This window comes from Prionailurus viverrinus, chromosome C2 (genome assembly GCF_022837055.1).
Source record: "Prionailurus viverrinus isolate Anna chromosome C2, UM_Priviv_1.0, whole genome shotgun sequence".
NCBI classification, from domain to species: Eukaryota; Metazoa; Chordata; class Mammalia; order Carnivora; family Felidae; genus Prionailurus; species Prionailurus viverrinus.
This window is the reverse complement of record NC_062569.1, coordinates 44,497,453-44,513,854: the sequence shown is the minus strand read 5'-3', so window position 1 is coordinate 44,513,854 and position 16,402 is coordinate 44,497,453. Positions and strand designations below refer to the sequence as shown.

At 37.5% G+C, this 16,402-nt stretch overlaps 1 protein-coding gene across 3 annotated transcripts in view; it reads right to left on the bottom strand.

The window, feature by feature from the left end:
* Positions 1-16,402, bottom strand: part of RNF13 (ring finger protein 13) — a 168,448-nt gene that overhangs the window by 123,361 nt on the left and 28,685 nt on the right. For all 3 annotated transcript variants that reach the window (XM_047874479.1, XM_047874478.1, XM_047874480.1), the window contains exon 3: positions 4,823-4,903. In XM_047874479.1, coding sequence (XP_047730435.1) covers positions 4,823-4,903 — 81 coding nt within the window. The remainder of the gene's footprint in view (positions 1-4,822; positions 4,904-16,402) is intronic.

Here is a 16,402-nt window from a genome sequence, read left to right as displayed (position 1 = left end):
ATAATTATCAGGAGAAATAAATCATAGGTCATATAAGGAAAACCCTTTATTTTGTACCTTTGTTCCCAATACCAGGAATGATACAGTCAAGGACAAATTTGCATTCCAAGACCTTCATCGTCTAGGTCTTCTCCTCATAACACGAAGAACATACACTAAGTACTAGATTACAATACTGTATACAATGATCATAGTATATCTAGCCCAAAAGGTAATTTGCTGAAATTAAGATTTGCCATTGATAGCTATACTCAAAAACTCAGATGCTAGGCTTACTGATTAAGGCTTCCTTAAAGATAAATCTTGTTTTGAATTTTTTAGTAATCGTCTCCTCTACTTATCAAGTACTTATCTCCTCTACTTATCAAGTCACTTCTTAAAAGTATAGCAGTAAGAAACCTAGAAAAGTTTGATCCTTCTGAGACTGGCCTTCAATATGTAACTAAATTATTCCAACTGTATTGATAATAAACTGGAGTCTAGCAAGACAGCTTGCTAGCATGACAAATCAATACATAAAACCTTGACTATTCAACAATGCTCTAATAGTTGGTTATTCATATTCAAAAGATAAAAATAGAGGCCTATATTACAGTACACCACCAAATAATTCTGGGTAAAGACCTCATGAGCATGGAGTGGAGAGCATGGGGAAACTTTATAAATTTTTGGAGTAATAGAAGAAGCCTAATGGGAACTATCAGTAATGAATTCTTAGTGAATGTCTAACTCTGGACAATGACCACGCCATACAGTATTTCATTGCCAGGTCTCCTACAAGATATTTAGATTTAAGGGAACATATTGATGCCATATATCTTCTCCTCAGATCTGAGGCACAGCCACAGGATCTTTAAAAATTTTTTTTTTAAAGTTAAAAAAATTTAAAAAGTACCTGCCAAAACAGCCAATCAAACTCTGTAACTGAAAACACAGAGCTTCCCCCAGGGAAAAATATCAAACCCTTTTTTAAAACTACAATACTAACACACCATATTTTAATCCAAGATTCTCATTTTTACATTAAAACTCAAATTTCTTTGGATTTCTGATTTTTATATACTTGAATATTTTTTTGAATGTCAGAGGGGGATAGAAAAGCCTGTAAACACCATTTGCTTACTATTGGCATATATAGCAATGGAATGTAAACATACAATTTCGACTGACATGTGTTACATTGTAAATATCTGATCTCTTATAAATAATAGAATCCAAGAATATCATAAAACCTACAGAATATAGAATATATGCCCACCAAAACTATCCCACCTAAACTCTCTGAGAAAAGTTTAAAAGTAAAATATTTCTCAGCCACATCTCTTAATAACCATATTGTGCTTTTAAATTAACTTGCTTATACTTTTAACACATTTGATTGGTTTTACAGACATTTCACTACAGCGAGCTATCCCCATTTCATCATCATCATGTCCTCCTTGTAAACAATAATAGCCTATTATTTGTGAATTCTGATTCTGAGCAATGTCAAGCCAGCCATGCAAATATAAAAGATGTCCATAATGATCCAACAATTTGTTAGAACATTCTCTCTTTATTGCCACTTCCTGGGCTTGCCCTATATTGTCACAATGCAAAAAGTAGGCAGATATTTAACACTACTCTTTCTTTGACAGTGACTATGCAATTTTGTCCAGGTATCTTTTAAATGTAAACTGAATTTACAATAGCAGAGTAATAGAGGAGCACCAAAAAGACTATGGTTATCAGGAGTTAATGGAACTCTATAAACAAGCTTACTAAGAAGAAAGACTCTTCAGTAAAAGGATCGCCCGACTCCTTAGGCTGAATGAAAGAAAGGATGCCAGCTCAAAATCATTGGTAAGCATAGAAATGCAAATTACAACAAAATAATACTTTTTGCCCATCAGATTGGAAAGGTTAAAAAGACTGGTAATATCCAGTGTGGAAAAGGGTTTAGAAAAATGGATATTCTCTGGGGCACTTGGGTGGCTCAGTTGGTTAAGCATCCAACTCTTGGTTTTGGCTCAGGTCATGATCTCACAGTTTGTGAGATCAAGGCCCTTAGTCAGGCTCTGAAGCGACAGCGCAAAGCCCTGCTTGGGATTCTCTCTCTCTCTCTCTGCCCCTCCTCCTTCCCCCCCTGGCCACCACCACAGGCACACACTCTCTCTCTCTCTCTCTCAAAATAAATAAATAAACTTTTAAAAAATTGAGTATTCTCATGTAGTGTTAATAGGAATAAATTAGTACAGCCTTTTGGAAACGAAATTTATTTTATCTATGAAAATTTCAGATGAACACACCCAGGGACTCCTCAATTATACTTCTAAACCTCTATCCTAGAGAAGTAATTTAATTTTGGATAAGAAACCAAAATATCTGTCCATGGGAAATGGCTAATAAATTATGGTCCTTCATATTACAGAATACCATGCAGTGCTTACTAGGAACATGCTAGATCTATAGGTAAAGCTGTGAAAAGATCTGTTAGACATCAAATGCCAAGTGTGGGGAGGTGGTGGAAATCAAATTTCAGAGTTAACACTGTAGGGGAGATCTGTCATTCATAGTGCCCCAAATTTTCTGAAACCACTTTCTCCACACAATGAATTCTACCTTCCCAAAGTAGACTAAAACAACAAAAATAAAAATAATAACAAGCACTATAAACCGTATTACCCAGCATCCATCATCGCTAGTATTTCACTTAAAGTACATGGCTAGTAACTATGTGGCCTACAGGCAAACAGAACAATCAAGGTGTAAGATTTGAGAAAGAGCCTGGCAAAGGATATTTCTTTAGCTTGGGTGGCATGGCAGTGGAGGCAGGATGTTTTGAGGTAAGACCACAGAGGCTCACTGATGGGAGAAAAGGTGATGTGCTTTGGGGGTCAGTGGCGGCATCGATCCTTTATCAAGCCATTTTTACAACGAGCTTCTGTGTTTTGTTCCTGACAATTTGGAAACTGCTTCTCCAGAATATGATACTCTGGACATCTTTAGCTAGAGTTGATTCCATTATAAAAATTAAGAAACCTTTCATATACACAAATGGTCATCACTTAAGAACTTCTTGAGTTCATAAATTTTGAACTAAAAAGCACCACATATTCAGAAAAAGATCTGAAGGTCTGTAAGATCACATAACACCCTGATGTTAACACTGAAGAGGGAAATGGGATTGATATGTATAGATGAGGAAGGGGTGATGGCAGGCTTTTCCTGTTTCCTCAATATACTTCTTTTCTGTTTAAATATTTTTACAGTAAGAAATAGTCCTACAATGCTGGGAGTTTGTTTTAATAACTTAAAATCTTCAAAAAATTAAAAACTAATATGCCCCTCCTAAAGGTGTCTGTCATCCTAAATGACAATAATCATTTTATAGTACTAAAAGTGGAATTTTAAGAGAGAACAACCTGAAAACATTCTGTGGTACATATATACACAATTTCATGTATTCTAACTTATATAACATAAAAGCCTCATATTATCTTGTAATGGGGAAGGACTTTCTAACCATAACCCCAGAGGTAGAAGGAAAGCATAGCAATTTTTAACTACATAAACAAAACTACTGAAACCTTAAAGTTAAAAGATGAAGGACAAACCAGAAAAAATGACCTAAAACACATATAGCAAATAATAGATTAATATTTCCAGTATATAAAGAATTCTTAGAAATCAGTAAGAATAGACATTTTGTTTGTTTGTTTTGAGAGAGAAAGAGAGAAAGGGGGAAGGGGCAGAGAGAGAGAGAAAGAGAATCCCAAGCAGGCTCCATAGTGCTGTCAGCACCGTCTGATGCAGGGCTCAATCTCACAACTATGAGATCATGATCTGATCCGAAATCAAGAGTCAGATGCTTAACCAACTGAGCCATCCAGGCGCCCCAGTAAGGATAGACATTTTAGTTTAAAAATGGGCAAAGAGCATTAACAGGGAATTCACTCTTATTCACATGCACGCATTCACACACACACATGCATACATACACCACACACACACACACACACACACACACACACACACACACAGGGCAAAAGACATTAATATGTTCAATCTCATTAGATTTTTTTGTCAATTAACTAAAATTTGATAATATTTAGTATTGAAGAGGGTATGGGGATAAAACACAGTATCAAACACTATTGGTGGGATTCTAAACTGTCCCAAACTTTCAAAAGGCAATCTGGAATATACAACAAAATTTTAAATGTGTTCCATAACAGAGCAATTCTACATTTGGAAATGTATCTTATGCAAATAAATAGACAAATACAAAAAAATGAAGACATTCACTATAGCACTGTTTATAATAACAAAAACTGGACAACTTAAAAATCCACATGAAAAATTAAACAAATAAATGTTCAAAAATTCATAGTATTTCCTGATAATGCAAAACCTTCCAGCCACTGCAAATAAAAACATAGATCCTTCCCTAATACCATGAAATGATGTTCTAGATAGCAAATTAAGTCAAAAAGCCTGGAAACCAAGTAGCATGTTTCTATCAATGTTAAATACAGATTCATTATATAAGCAAACATTTACACAAATATATACATACACTTATATCTATAAACACACACACCCACCCACACTGGGCATATATCTTAGAAAACAGTTTAGAAATACATACCAAAATGTTAACAGTGGCTAGTTCAGAATGATTAAATTATCCAAAAAGTGAATAGTCTGAACCCTTTACAATGAATATGTATGGGTTTTATGATAATAGTAAGAATATTTTCATTCTTTAAACAAATAATGAGCAACAAAAATCACCTTACTAAACACCTTGTGCTTTTACCATATATTACTATTTTCTTACCTTTAAACCTTCAGCTGGAAGTCTATAACCAAATCTTGCTGGAAGGTCATCAAATGTCTGAGATGCATTTTCAAAATTATACTAAATATAAAATTAAAAACAAGTTACAACCAAGTTACACATAACACTAAAAACAAAAAGGTTATTTAAGTTGTCATTTCCACAATTTGATCCACTAATGCAGCTTAACACAATTAAATCAATTTTGGAAATATACATTCACTAAAATAGCAAGGAATATATACAATTTACTACATATACAACTGCATAAATTAGATTCTAATTTCACATAATTATTAAACAGCAGCAATTCTATAACATTAAACCACTTACTACCTCCTGAGTTTTTCCCACAATTTCCTAGCAAGGAATTTTCTTTATTTCTTTTTTTAATGTTTTTTTATTTTTGACAGAGAGAGCAGGAGTGAAGGAGATGCAGAGAGAGAGGAGGACAGAGGATCTGAAGCTGTCTTTCCCCTGACAGCAGAGCCCGATGTGGGGTTTGAACTCACAAACCATGAGATCATGACCTGAGCCAAAGTCAGACACTCAACTGACTGAGCTACCCGGGAGCCCCCACTCCCAGCAAGGAATTTTCTAAACAGATTATTTTCCTGCAAGAGTTCCATCTGACTTTCTCTAAAGGGTCTGATTTAATAGGAGAGATATACAGGATATCTGGCTCTAGCTTACGAAAGATGCATTTTCCCCAGAGGAAAAAGAAGCACCAAATCATTTTTAAGAAATTATCATTTCGGAGGAGTTAGAATGGCAGAGAAGTATAGGGACCTGGATTTCCCTCATCCCTCAAACACTGCTGTTTTGAGGTCAGAACACTTGGAACACCCACGAAATCAGCTTGCAAAGGGACACAAAAACCTCCACAGGTGGAGGGAGACAGCTTAGCTGAACTGAGATGCATGTATGTGAATTGGGGGAGATAAAACGGTGGCATAGACACAGAGTGGGGGAAACCCTTCTGTGGAGAGACAAAAGGGAAAGAAAAAGAGGCTGTGGAAGTCCGGTACTGGAAGTCCCTCTCCAGACCACAGACCAGGGAACAAGAAATAGAGAGAGTGCCAGTTTGTACTTCATAAACAGTCTTAGGAGCTGAAGGCTGGAATTTTCAAAAGTGTGGGACTTTCTCTGGACTGGAGCCACCGCCATATGTGGGCACCGGGGGAGGAGGGGAGCCAGCCCCAGGCATGGTAGGATCTCAGGGGGCACTGGGAGAGAACAGTCCCCTTCCTCGAGTACTGTGGGAAGAGGATATGTTGCCCCTCCAAGGACAACAACCCTGCAGGTGCCAGCCAGAGGCCCTTTGTTGACTGGGCAGAGTGGCACTACCCCAGAACCAGGTTTGCACAGAGTGGGATCCTTTAAAACATCCGGTTTTGAATCCTGGCAGAGTGCCTAGGAGACACAGGGGGACTGTGGTGCAGGGCAAGCTGACTGCTGACACTGCTCTGTGAGCATTGCCTGAACAGTGTGGTTTGAGATACACAGTGCAGGGATGAGAGACTGGGGTGTCGCCATTTTTCTCCCCATCACCAACACAGTGGGGCCTCAGAGAACAGGACAGCCACCCCCTGTGAAGGTGGGACCGCTTACACCAAACCCCGCCCCTCCATGCCAGGCAACAGCTTATCTACTTGAGCAGGACTGACACCGAGTGAACCATACTGCCTCTCCTCCAGATCAGCACAGCCACCAGTCCCAGGCACCAATAGACAACTGTCCTGCTGTTTTATGTGTTCTGGTCTTCTTTTTCCTCTTTTCTTTCCTTCTCTTCTTTTTTCCCTTCTTTTTCTTTCTACCCTCTTTTTTTTTCCCCCTTTGGAATCAGGCTCATAGTTTCTGATTTGATTTTTGGTCAATTCTTACTACACATATTTCTTTCTTTCATTCTTTCTTCTTTCTCTTTTCTGGTTTTTGTTGTTGTTGTTGTTGTTGTTGTTGTTGTTGTTGTTGTTGTTTAATCAAGTGGTTTTACTCTACTCTCTTTACATCTTTTCTGTATCTCCTTCTTTATTTTCCTCTCTCTCTGGATTGAGCCTTATAGTTAGTTTCTTTGATTCTCTACCTGGTCTTTTTTTTTTTTTAATCCACCCCTTTCATTTTCCTCTTTGTTTGGGATAAGGTTCACCAACCCCCCCCCTTTCCTTTTTTTCAAGGTTACTTCAATGAACAAATCAAAACACACTTGGTAGAAGGTCCAAATGATCCACTACTAAGAGCAGTGGGATAGAGCAGCCAAATACACAACAACAGAGGGCTACCTGAAGTGCCAGGCCCTGGACAGGGTATGACTTCTTTTTAATATAGTAGTACTTGCAGGTGCAGGTCATACAACAAGCTATCAAAATGTAAAAGACAAAATGACGAACCAGAAGAATTCTCCTCAAAAGAAATTTCAGGAACAAATGACAGCCAGAGAATTGCTCAAAACAGATATAAACAATATATCTGAACAAGAATTTAGAATAACAGTCATAAGACTAATAGTTAGCTGGGCTTGAAAAAAGCATAGAGGACAGCTTAGAATCTATTGCTGCAGAGATCAAAGACCTAATAGTCATGATGAATTAAGAAATGCTGTAAATGAGATGCAAATAAACTAGATGCAGTAACAACAGGGATGGAAGAAGCAGAGGAAAGAATAGGTGAAATAGAAGATAAAATTCTAGAAAATGATGAAGCTGAAAAAAAGAGGGAAAGGAAATTACTAGACCATGAAGGGAGAATTAGAGCTCTTAAGTGATTCAATGAAACAAAATAATATCCTCATCATAGGAGTTCCAGAAAAAGAGAGAGAGAAAGGGGCAGAAGGTTTATCTGAACAAATTACAACTGAGAAATTCCCTAATCTGGGAAAGGAAACAGGCATCTAAGTCCAAGAGGCACAGAGAACTTCCTTCAAAATCAACAAAAACATGTCAAACCATGACATAGCAGAGTGAAACTAACAAAATACAAAGAGAATTCTGAAAGCAGCTAGGGACAAACAGGCCTTAACCTACAAGGTAGACACATAAGGGTAGTAGCAGAGATGTCCACTGAAACTTGGCAGGCCAGAAGGGAGTGGCAGGAAATATTCAATGTGCTGAAGAGGAGAAATATGCAGCCAAGAATCCTTTATCCAGCAAAGCTGTCATTCAGAATAGGAGAGATAAAGCCTTTCCCAGACAAACAAAAACTGAAGGAGTTCATGACCACTGAACCAGCCCTGCAGGAAATCCTAAGGGGGACTCTGTGAGTGGAAAGCAGCAAAAACTACAAAGGACCAGAGACATCACCATATGCACAAAACCTATAGATAATACAATGACACTAAATTCATGATAACACAATGACACTAAATTCATATCTTTCAATAATCACTTGAATGTAGATGGAATAAATAAATGACCCAGTCTAAAGACACAGGGTTTCAGAATGGATTAAAAAAACAAAAACAAAAACAAAAAATAAGATTCATCTATATGCTGCCTACAAGACTACAAGAGACTTATTTTACACCTGAGGACACCTGCAGATTGAAAGTGAGGGGATGGAGAACCATCTATCATGCTATTGGATGGTGAAAGAAAGCCAGAGTAGCCATACTTATGTCAAACAAACTACATTTTATGACAAAGACTGTAAAAAGAGATGAAGAAGGGCATTATATCATAATTAAGGGATCTATCCATCAAGAAGAGCTAACGATTGTAAACGTTCATACCCACAATGCGAGAGCAACCAAATATATAAATCAATTAATCACAAACATAAATAAGTATATAGATAATAATATCATTATTATAGGGGACTTTAATATTTCACTTACAACAATGGACAGATCATCTAGGCAGAAAATCAATAAGGAAACAACAGCTCTGAATGATACATTGGACCAGATAGACTTAACAGATACATTCAGAATTCTATAACCAAAACAGAATACACATTCTTCTTGAATGCACATGGAACATTCTCCAAAAGAGATCACATACTGGGTCACAAAACAGCCCTCAACAAATAAAAAAGGACTGAGATCATACCATGCATATTTTCAGATCACAACGCTATGAAACTTGAAATAAACCACAAGAAAAAATTTGGAAAGCTCCCATATATAGGGAGGTTAAAGAACATCCTACTAAAGAATAAATGGGTCAACCAGGAAATTAAAGAAGAAATTTAAAAATATATGGAAGCAAATGAAAATGAAAACACGACAGTCCAAATCCTTTGGGATGCAACAAAGGCAGTCCTAAGAGGAAAATATATTGCAATTCAGGCCTATCTCAAGAAGCAAGAAAGGTCCCAAATACATAACCTAACCTCAAATCTAAAGAAACTAGAAAGCCAACAGCAAAGAAAGCCCAAAGCCAGCAGAAGAAGAGAAATAATAAAGATTAGAGCAGAAATAAACAATATAGAATCAAAAAAAAAAAAACAAAAAAAAACAAAAAAACAACCCAGGAGAACAGATCAATGAATCTAAGAGCTGGTATTCTGAAAGAATAAACAAAATTGATAAGCCCCTCGCCAGACTTCTCAAAAAGGAGACAGAGGACCAAAACAGATAAAATCATGAATGAAAGAGAAGAGATCACAACGAACACCACAGAAATACAATTATTACAGAATACTACGAAAAATTATATGCCAACAAACTGGACAATCTGGAAGAAATGGACAAATTCCTAGACACCCATACCCTACCAAAACTCAAAAGGGAATAGTAAATTTGAACAGATGCATAACCAGTGAAGAAATTGAATTGCTTATCAAAAATCTCCCAACAAATAAGAGTCCTGGGCCAGATGGCTTCCCAGGGGAATTCTACCAGAAATTTAAAGCAGAGTTAATACATATTCTTCTCAAGCTTTTCCAAAAAATAGAAATGGAAGGAAAGCTTCCAGACACGTTCTATGAAGCCAGCATTACCTTGATTCCCAAACCAGACAAAGACCCCACTAAAAAACAGAATTACAGGCCAATATCCCTGACAAACATAGATGCAAAAATTCTCAACAAGATACTAGCAAATCAAATTCAACACTGTATTAAAAGAATTATTCACCACAATCAAGTGGGATTCATTCCTGGGCTGTGGGGCTCGTTCAGTATTCACATATCAATCAACATGATACATCACATTAATACAAGAAAGGACAAGAACCACATGATCCTGTCAATATATGTAGAAAAAGCATTTGACAAAATACAGCATCCTTCCTTAACAAAAACCCCCAAGAAAGTCAGGATAGAAGGAACATACCTTAACATCATAAAAGCCATATATGAAAGGCCCATAGCTAATATCATCCTCAGTGGGGAAAAACTGAGAGCTACCCCCTTAGATCAAGAACATGACAGGGATGTCCACTCTCACCACTGCTGTTTAACAGTGTTGGAAGTCCCACCTCAGCAATCAGACAGTAAAATGAAATAAAAGGCATCCAAATTGGCAAAGAAGTCAAACTTTTACTCTTCGCAGATGACATGATACTCTACATGGAAAACCCAAGACTCCACCAAAAAAACTGTTAGAACTAATACATGAATTCAGCAAAGTCATAGGATATAAAATCAACATACAGAAATCAATTGTATTTCTATACACCAAGAATGAAACAACAGAAAAAGATATCAAGGAATCGATCCCTTTTACAGTTGCACCAAGAACCATAAAATACCTAGGAATAAACCTAATCAAAGAGGTAAAAGATCTGTAAAAGATCCACATATGTTTTCACTCATATGTGGAATTTGAGAAACTTAACAGAAGACCATAGGGGAAGGGAAGGAAAAGTAAGACACAAACAGAGAGGGAGGCAAACTTTAAGAGACTTTTAAATACAGAGAACTAAGGATTGATGGGGGTGGGGGGTGGGGGTTTGGGGGACTGGGAAAATGGGTTTTGGGCATTGAGGAGGGCACTTGTCGGGATGAGCACTGGGTGCTGTACGTAAGTGATGAATCATGGGAATCTACTCCTGAAGCCAAGACTACACTATATGTTAGCTAATTTGACAAAAAAAAAAAAAAAAAAAAATTTGCCTGCCCTTATAGGTATAGGTTCCTACGCTACAATATTTATTAGTGCCCTACCACAACAGAGAAAAAACAAAACAAGGTTTCTCTATAATTGTAGAAGATAATAGTAATGATGATTGTTAAATGAGTTTGTTGTATTATTTAAGAATGTTTAATCTGCTATAGAGAAAACCAGAAAAACAAGGAAGACAGATGAAACTAGGCAAAGATAGTAAACAAGTAACTTTTGAAACACAGGCAATGCTTACCTGATGTATTAGAAGTTAAGACAGCTTTCTGTAAACAGTAGGCCAAAAATAGAAAAAAAAAAAACCAAAACCAGAACACATTGTTTTGAATATAGGTAAAAAAGATGGAACAAAGTGAGATTGTTATGTATAGACAGCAAAGAACAGTGCGAAAGGATCAAGCAAAACTTTATTGTGAATTTATTTATTTACTTATTTATTTATTTATTGAGAGAGCGTGCACACACTCGCAAGCAGGCGAGGAGGCAGAGGAAGGGGGGGGGAGGGAGAGGGAGACAGGGGGAGAGAGAGAGAGAGAGAGAGAGAGAGAGAGAGAGAGAGAGAGAGAGAAGCAGGATCCATGCTCAGAGTGCCGAGGCCAATGCAGGGTTTGATCACACAACTCTGGGATCATAATCTGAGACGAAATCCAGAGTCAGATGCTTAAACTGACTGAGCCACCTAGGCGCCCCAGATCAAGCCAACTTTAAATGTTCACAAAGCATGGATTAGGTCACAAATGCAGACTGAGAGCTTTGCTCAATCAGTCACTGGTGATCCCCATTCTAGCCTAATGTGTCGTCTGACAGAGACATGCAGAAAAACAGTTCTGTGGGTAAGAACAAGTTATAGCTACGTTCAGATGTAAATATCTCAAGTGTCTTCAATAAAGCAAACAAATTTTGGATCTGAACACCTTCCATCTGTCAATTCCCCTTGCTCACCCTCAACTCAGGTCCTGGTAACCACACCGTCACCAGAGAAAGTTGATGGAGCATAGAGACAGACTGGGTATGCTAATAACGGTTAATACAGGATTTGAGCTGTGTGGTTCTCGCATTTTGCTTGAATCTTATCCTGAGGGTCTTAACGTACCCATCTTCTACCTGTACTTCTCGTTATATGTTTGTAATTAATTCAATAAAATGTGTGATTCAAACATCTGTATTTGGTCACTGAACCTATCCATTACCACTGGGATAGTCAGCCTGGCAGTATACTTGGAAGCCAACACTGTTTTAGGGTAATTTCCTACTGTAACAAGAATTCATATTTGCAGAGTGCTCTATGGTTCACAAAGTGCTTTACAGTCACAAAGGGCTTTTATATCCATTACCACCATGTATCTTTTAATCTCTTAAGTAAGAAACCTCTCTTCAATTGATTTAAGTGTTGAACTTGAGAAAGTCACTTAACTCTTCCAAGACCAAAGACTCTACTGTAAAATAAAGAAATTGATCTACATCAATATAGATAGACCAAAGAAAAGACACAAATGTGTGCAAGTAGTACTGTTTTGAAAAATGTACTTTTAAATTCAGGAAAGGAAAATCTACAACTGCAGTAAGCTTTTTATCTTATCACTTCCTATTATTAAGGAGTTTCACTCTTTTGGCTAAAATTTCAGAAACAAAATGTCTAGCTTGAGCAACAATACTTGTAACAATGGGACTTGGAGTAAGTTTGGTCACTGAGTGAGATCCGTTTTGAAATTGATTTGACTTTCCTTAACAGCAAAATAAGGATTGTCTCACACTGCCTCTTATACTCACATTGTTTAAAAAGAAAACAATATTTCTATCATGAACAAAACAAAACATCTTTAGCACAAAAGTGCTTTACTTTAGTATTGGACTGCTGCTCATGAAATTAAAAAATGCTCACTGTTGGGGTGCCTGGGTGTGGCTCAGTCAGTTAAGTGTCTGACACTTCATTTCGGCTCAGGTCATGATCTTGTGGTTCATGAGATCAAGGCTCTGAGCTAACACTGCAGAGCCTGCTTCAGATTCTCTCTCTCCCTCTTTCTCTGCCCCTCCCCTCCTTGTGTGCATGCATGCGCACTCGCATACTCTCTTTCTCTCTCTCTCCCTCCCTCTCACAATATAAATGAATAAACATTAAAAAAAAAAAAAAAAGAACGCTCACTGTTAAAATTTCTGAAGTAGACAATAAAGTTACTCCTCTCTGGAATTCCATCTCCAGTTACTGCCATATATTAGTTTTAATCCACTTCTTTCAAAAAAAATCTTAACCAATTCTTTCCTTCAACAGCAGGCTTAACAGATTTAATTCAATTTAAAAAGTTACAAATGTTAACAATTATTGAGCATTTAGGAGATCATGTTAAACACCTAACAGGTGTCCATTTACTTAATCCTTAAAAAATCCTTATAAAGTAGGCCACTATTTTACCATCCTCATTTTACAGATTGGCCACAAAATGTTAACAAAAATTTGTTCTAGGGACACCTGGGTGGCTTAGTTGGTTGTGTGTCTGACTCTTGATTTGAGCTGGGGCTATGATCCCAGGGTCATGGGATCAAGCATGCCACTGAGCGTGCAGCCTACTTTAGATTCTTTCTCTCTCTCCCTCTGATTCTCTCTCCCGCTCGTGCTTTCTCTCTCTCTAAAAAAAAATAATATTTAATTTAAACAAAAGAAAAGAAAAGAACTTGCTCTAGTAAATTAGAAGAACCAGGATGCTCACCCAGGCAGTCAGGTCCCAAAGTGCTGGCTCTTAACTCAGTGCCCCACACTGTCTCTCATACAGTCTCATTTCATATGTAAATGGAGACTTAAGAGATATGAAGCTATTTGTCCAAGGTCATGCGACTACAGAGTGGCAGAACTGGATTTCAATTCAGTTTTCAAATCTGTTGCAGGAGCTATATAATCTGATCCATTCAGACCACTAACCACTGGATGCTTCTCTCTTACTCTGCCCACTGACCCTCACAACTACCTACCAAGAAGTAAATTCTGACAAATAAATCCCTACAACAGAATCAAAAGGCAGACTGGGAGTAAACCAAAATCGGCTTGTTTGACTCTCTCTGAAACCACATTAAGATAGGTACTACTTTTCAGTAAGATCATGGCACAGCTCAAAGCTAACAAGTCACTTGTAGCCTATATACCTGAGAATAGTCCACATCGATCTGGTTATCTCTAAAGTGTAATGCTTCTGCCAAATCTAAAGCTCCATGTTTCTAGACACAAGCCTACATAATTCATAATGTCACATTTCATTTTGGGTCAAAGAAGAGAGATATGATAAAAGATGATGAAGATGAATTACTAACAGAAATAATAATCATTTAAAGTATCAGGGTGCCTAGGTGGCTCAGTCGATTACGTGTCTGACTCCTGATTTTGGCTCAGGTCATGATATCACGGTTCATGAGATGGAGTCCCACATCAGGCTCTGCCCTGTTAGTGCAGAGCCTGCTTGGGATTCTCTCTCTCTCTCTCTCTCTCTCTCTCTCTCTCGCTCTCTCTCTCTCTCTTTCTCCCCCTTCCCCACCCACAAGTGCACACCCACTCTCTCTCAAATAAACTTTAAAAAATCAAGTACCAAGGAATAAATGTTATTAAAAGAAAATATGAAAAAATTAAATCTCCAAGGAAAGTTAGTAATCAGTTCAAACATTTATTGAATTCCTACTACATGTAACTCTCACTCGGCACCAGAAACAAAGTATAGTAAGACACAGTTCTGCCTTCCAGGTACTCACAATCTAGGGGACTTACTGAGTAGTCAGCAACACACTATAGTAGCATCTCCATATTCTCTTAGAACTCTAACCAGCTGGACAAATACTGTTGTCGGGGAATTAACAAATGGTAGAATTCAACCGCCAAAAATAAAATCATCTGAATTTTATCTTTTCAAAAGGAGCATACTAATACCAGCCCAAAATGGACCAATCTGATGTCCAACTTCTTTAAATCTCCGCTCAGATTTCACGATGCTCTTATTCACTTAAAAGGAAAAGCTAACATTTTCTTGCTCTTGACTCATTTCCTTTCGATGCTTGTGTTACTGATCTAGTTCCTCTGCCTTGATATTTAGTTCCTCTTTTTACTAGTTACTGCCTTCACAATCTACTCCCCTCCAGCTATTTCTGCATGGTCAGCCTTCTATCCTTTGGTGTCAGCATAATGACCAGATTTAAGTCCCATTCTGATGGTTCCTTCCCTAGATGATATCAACATACATTCTACATTTACCTGCCTGAAACACACGGAATACTGCTGGCAAGCACTGATTGTTCTATACCTAATACTTTATTTTGTCTCTCCATTAACAAAAAAGCAAACACCTTGGGCCGTCTCATATACTGCTCGAGGAAGTGAGTGAAGGATGAGGAAAATGATTATATAATGAAGATAAAAAAGATAAAGCATTTACTGTGTGTCTGATACTGTTCTAAGTAGTTTACCTTATCTAATCATCATTACAACATACCAGTTTACAAATAAAGAAACAGAAGCACTTACAGTGGCTAAATAATTTGATTAAGATCACACAGCTGGTTAAGTTCCCAGAGCAGTCCACTGAAGCTCCTTTAACCCATCACATAGCTAAACCATAAAATAACAATCCACTTCAGGTAAAAAGGAAAGAAGGAAGTTAAAGGAGTGGCAGATATTACAAAAAAGAGGAAGGGGAGGGGAGAATATAAAAGAAATCAAAGGAGAAAAGCCAGACATGGAGAACTTCATTCCCTATCAGTCCATAAATCTTTACTTCACTTCAAAAGTCATCCCAAGACTATTCCAAGGACTCTGGGGACCAAGTTAGAGGGAAATTTGCATATCAATGGACTCCTAGTCCTTCAGGGTTCCACTTCTACTCCATCTAGACTATTCCAGAAAAATCTAATCAACCAGTTCCTTACTAAAGAGGGTAACAGTGAGAAATCTCATAGGGATTTGAGTTGCTATGCTTCAAAAGTTGGGATATAGAAACCAGTCTGGCTCTCCCAAATTCCACAATGATCCTCAACACTTCCACAAGTACCACAGTATACAGAAACATGGCTGAGCACCACATCAAGCTTCGGTCAGCAACAATTCTGGCCCTTCTGTTTCTAGAGTGACCTAATGTCATTAAGCAAATCACTTGCACCTAGAAATTTAAAATAATAAATCTTTAGCATAGCACCTAGAGTATAGATGTGTAGACACACATATGTGCATACACACACAGTTAGTTGTTTTTCTGGCTTCAAAGAAATGAGAAACGGGAAATATATACACTTCCCAGTGCAGAGGACAGTAAAACAACCTAGAAAGAAATACTAAGGTTTTGAAGAGCAATCTTCTTTTCTAAAAACTTTCTATCTACCATCAAAGATCAGATCATTCTGCTTCCCTTCTCATTAATATTAATCTGAGGTTGAAATTTCCTATAAGCATCTTATATAATTTTTAAAAATATCAAGGGGTGCCTGGGTGGCTCAGTCGGTTAAGTGTCCGACTTTGACTCAGGTCATGAACTCACGGTTCATAAGTTCGAGCC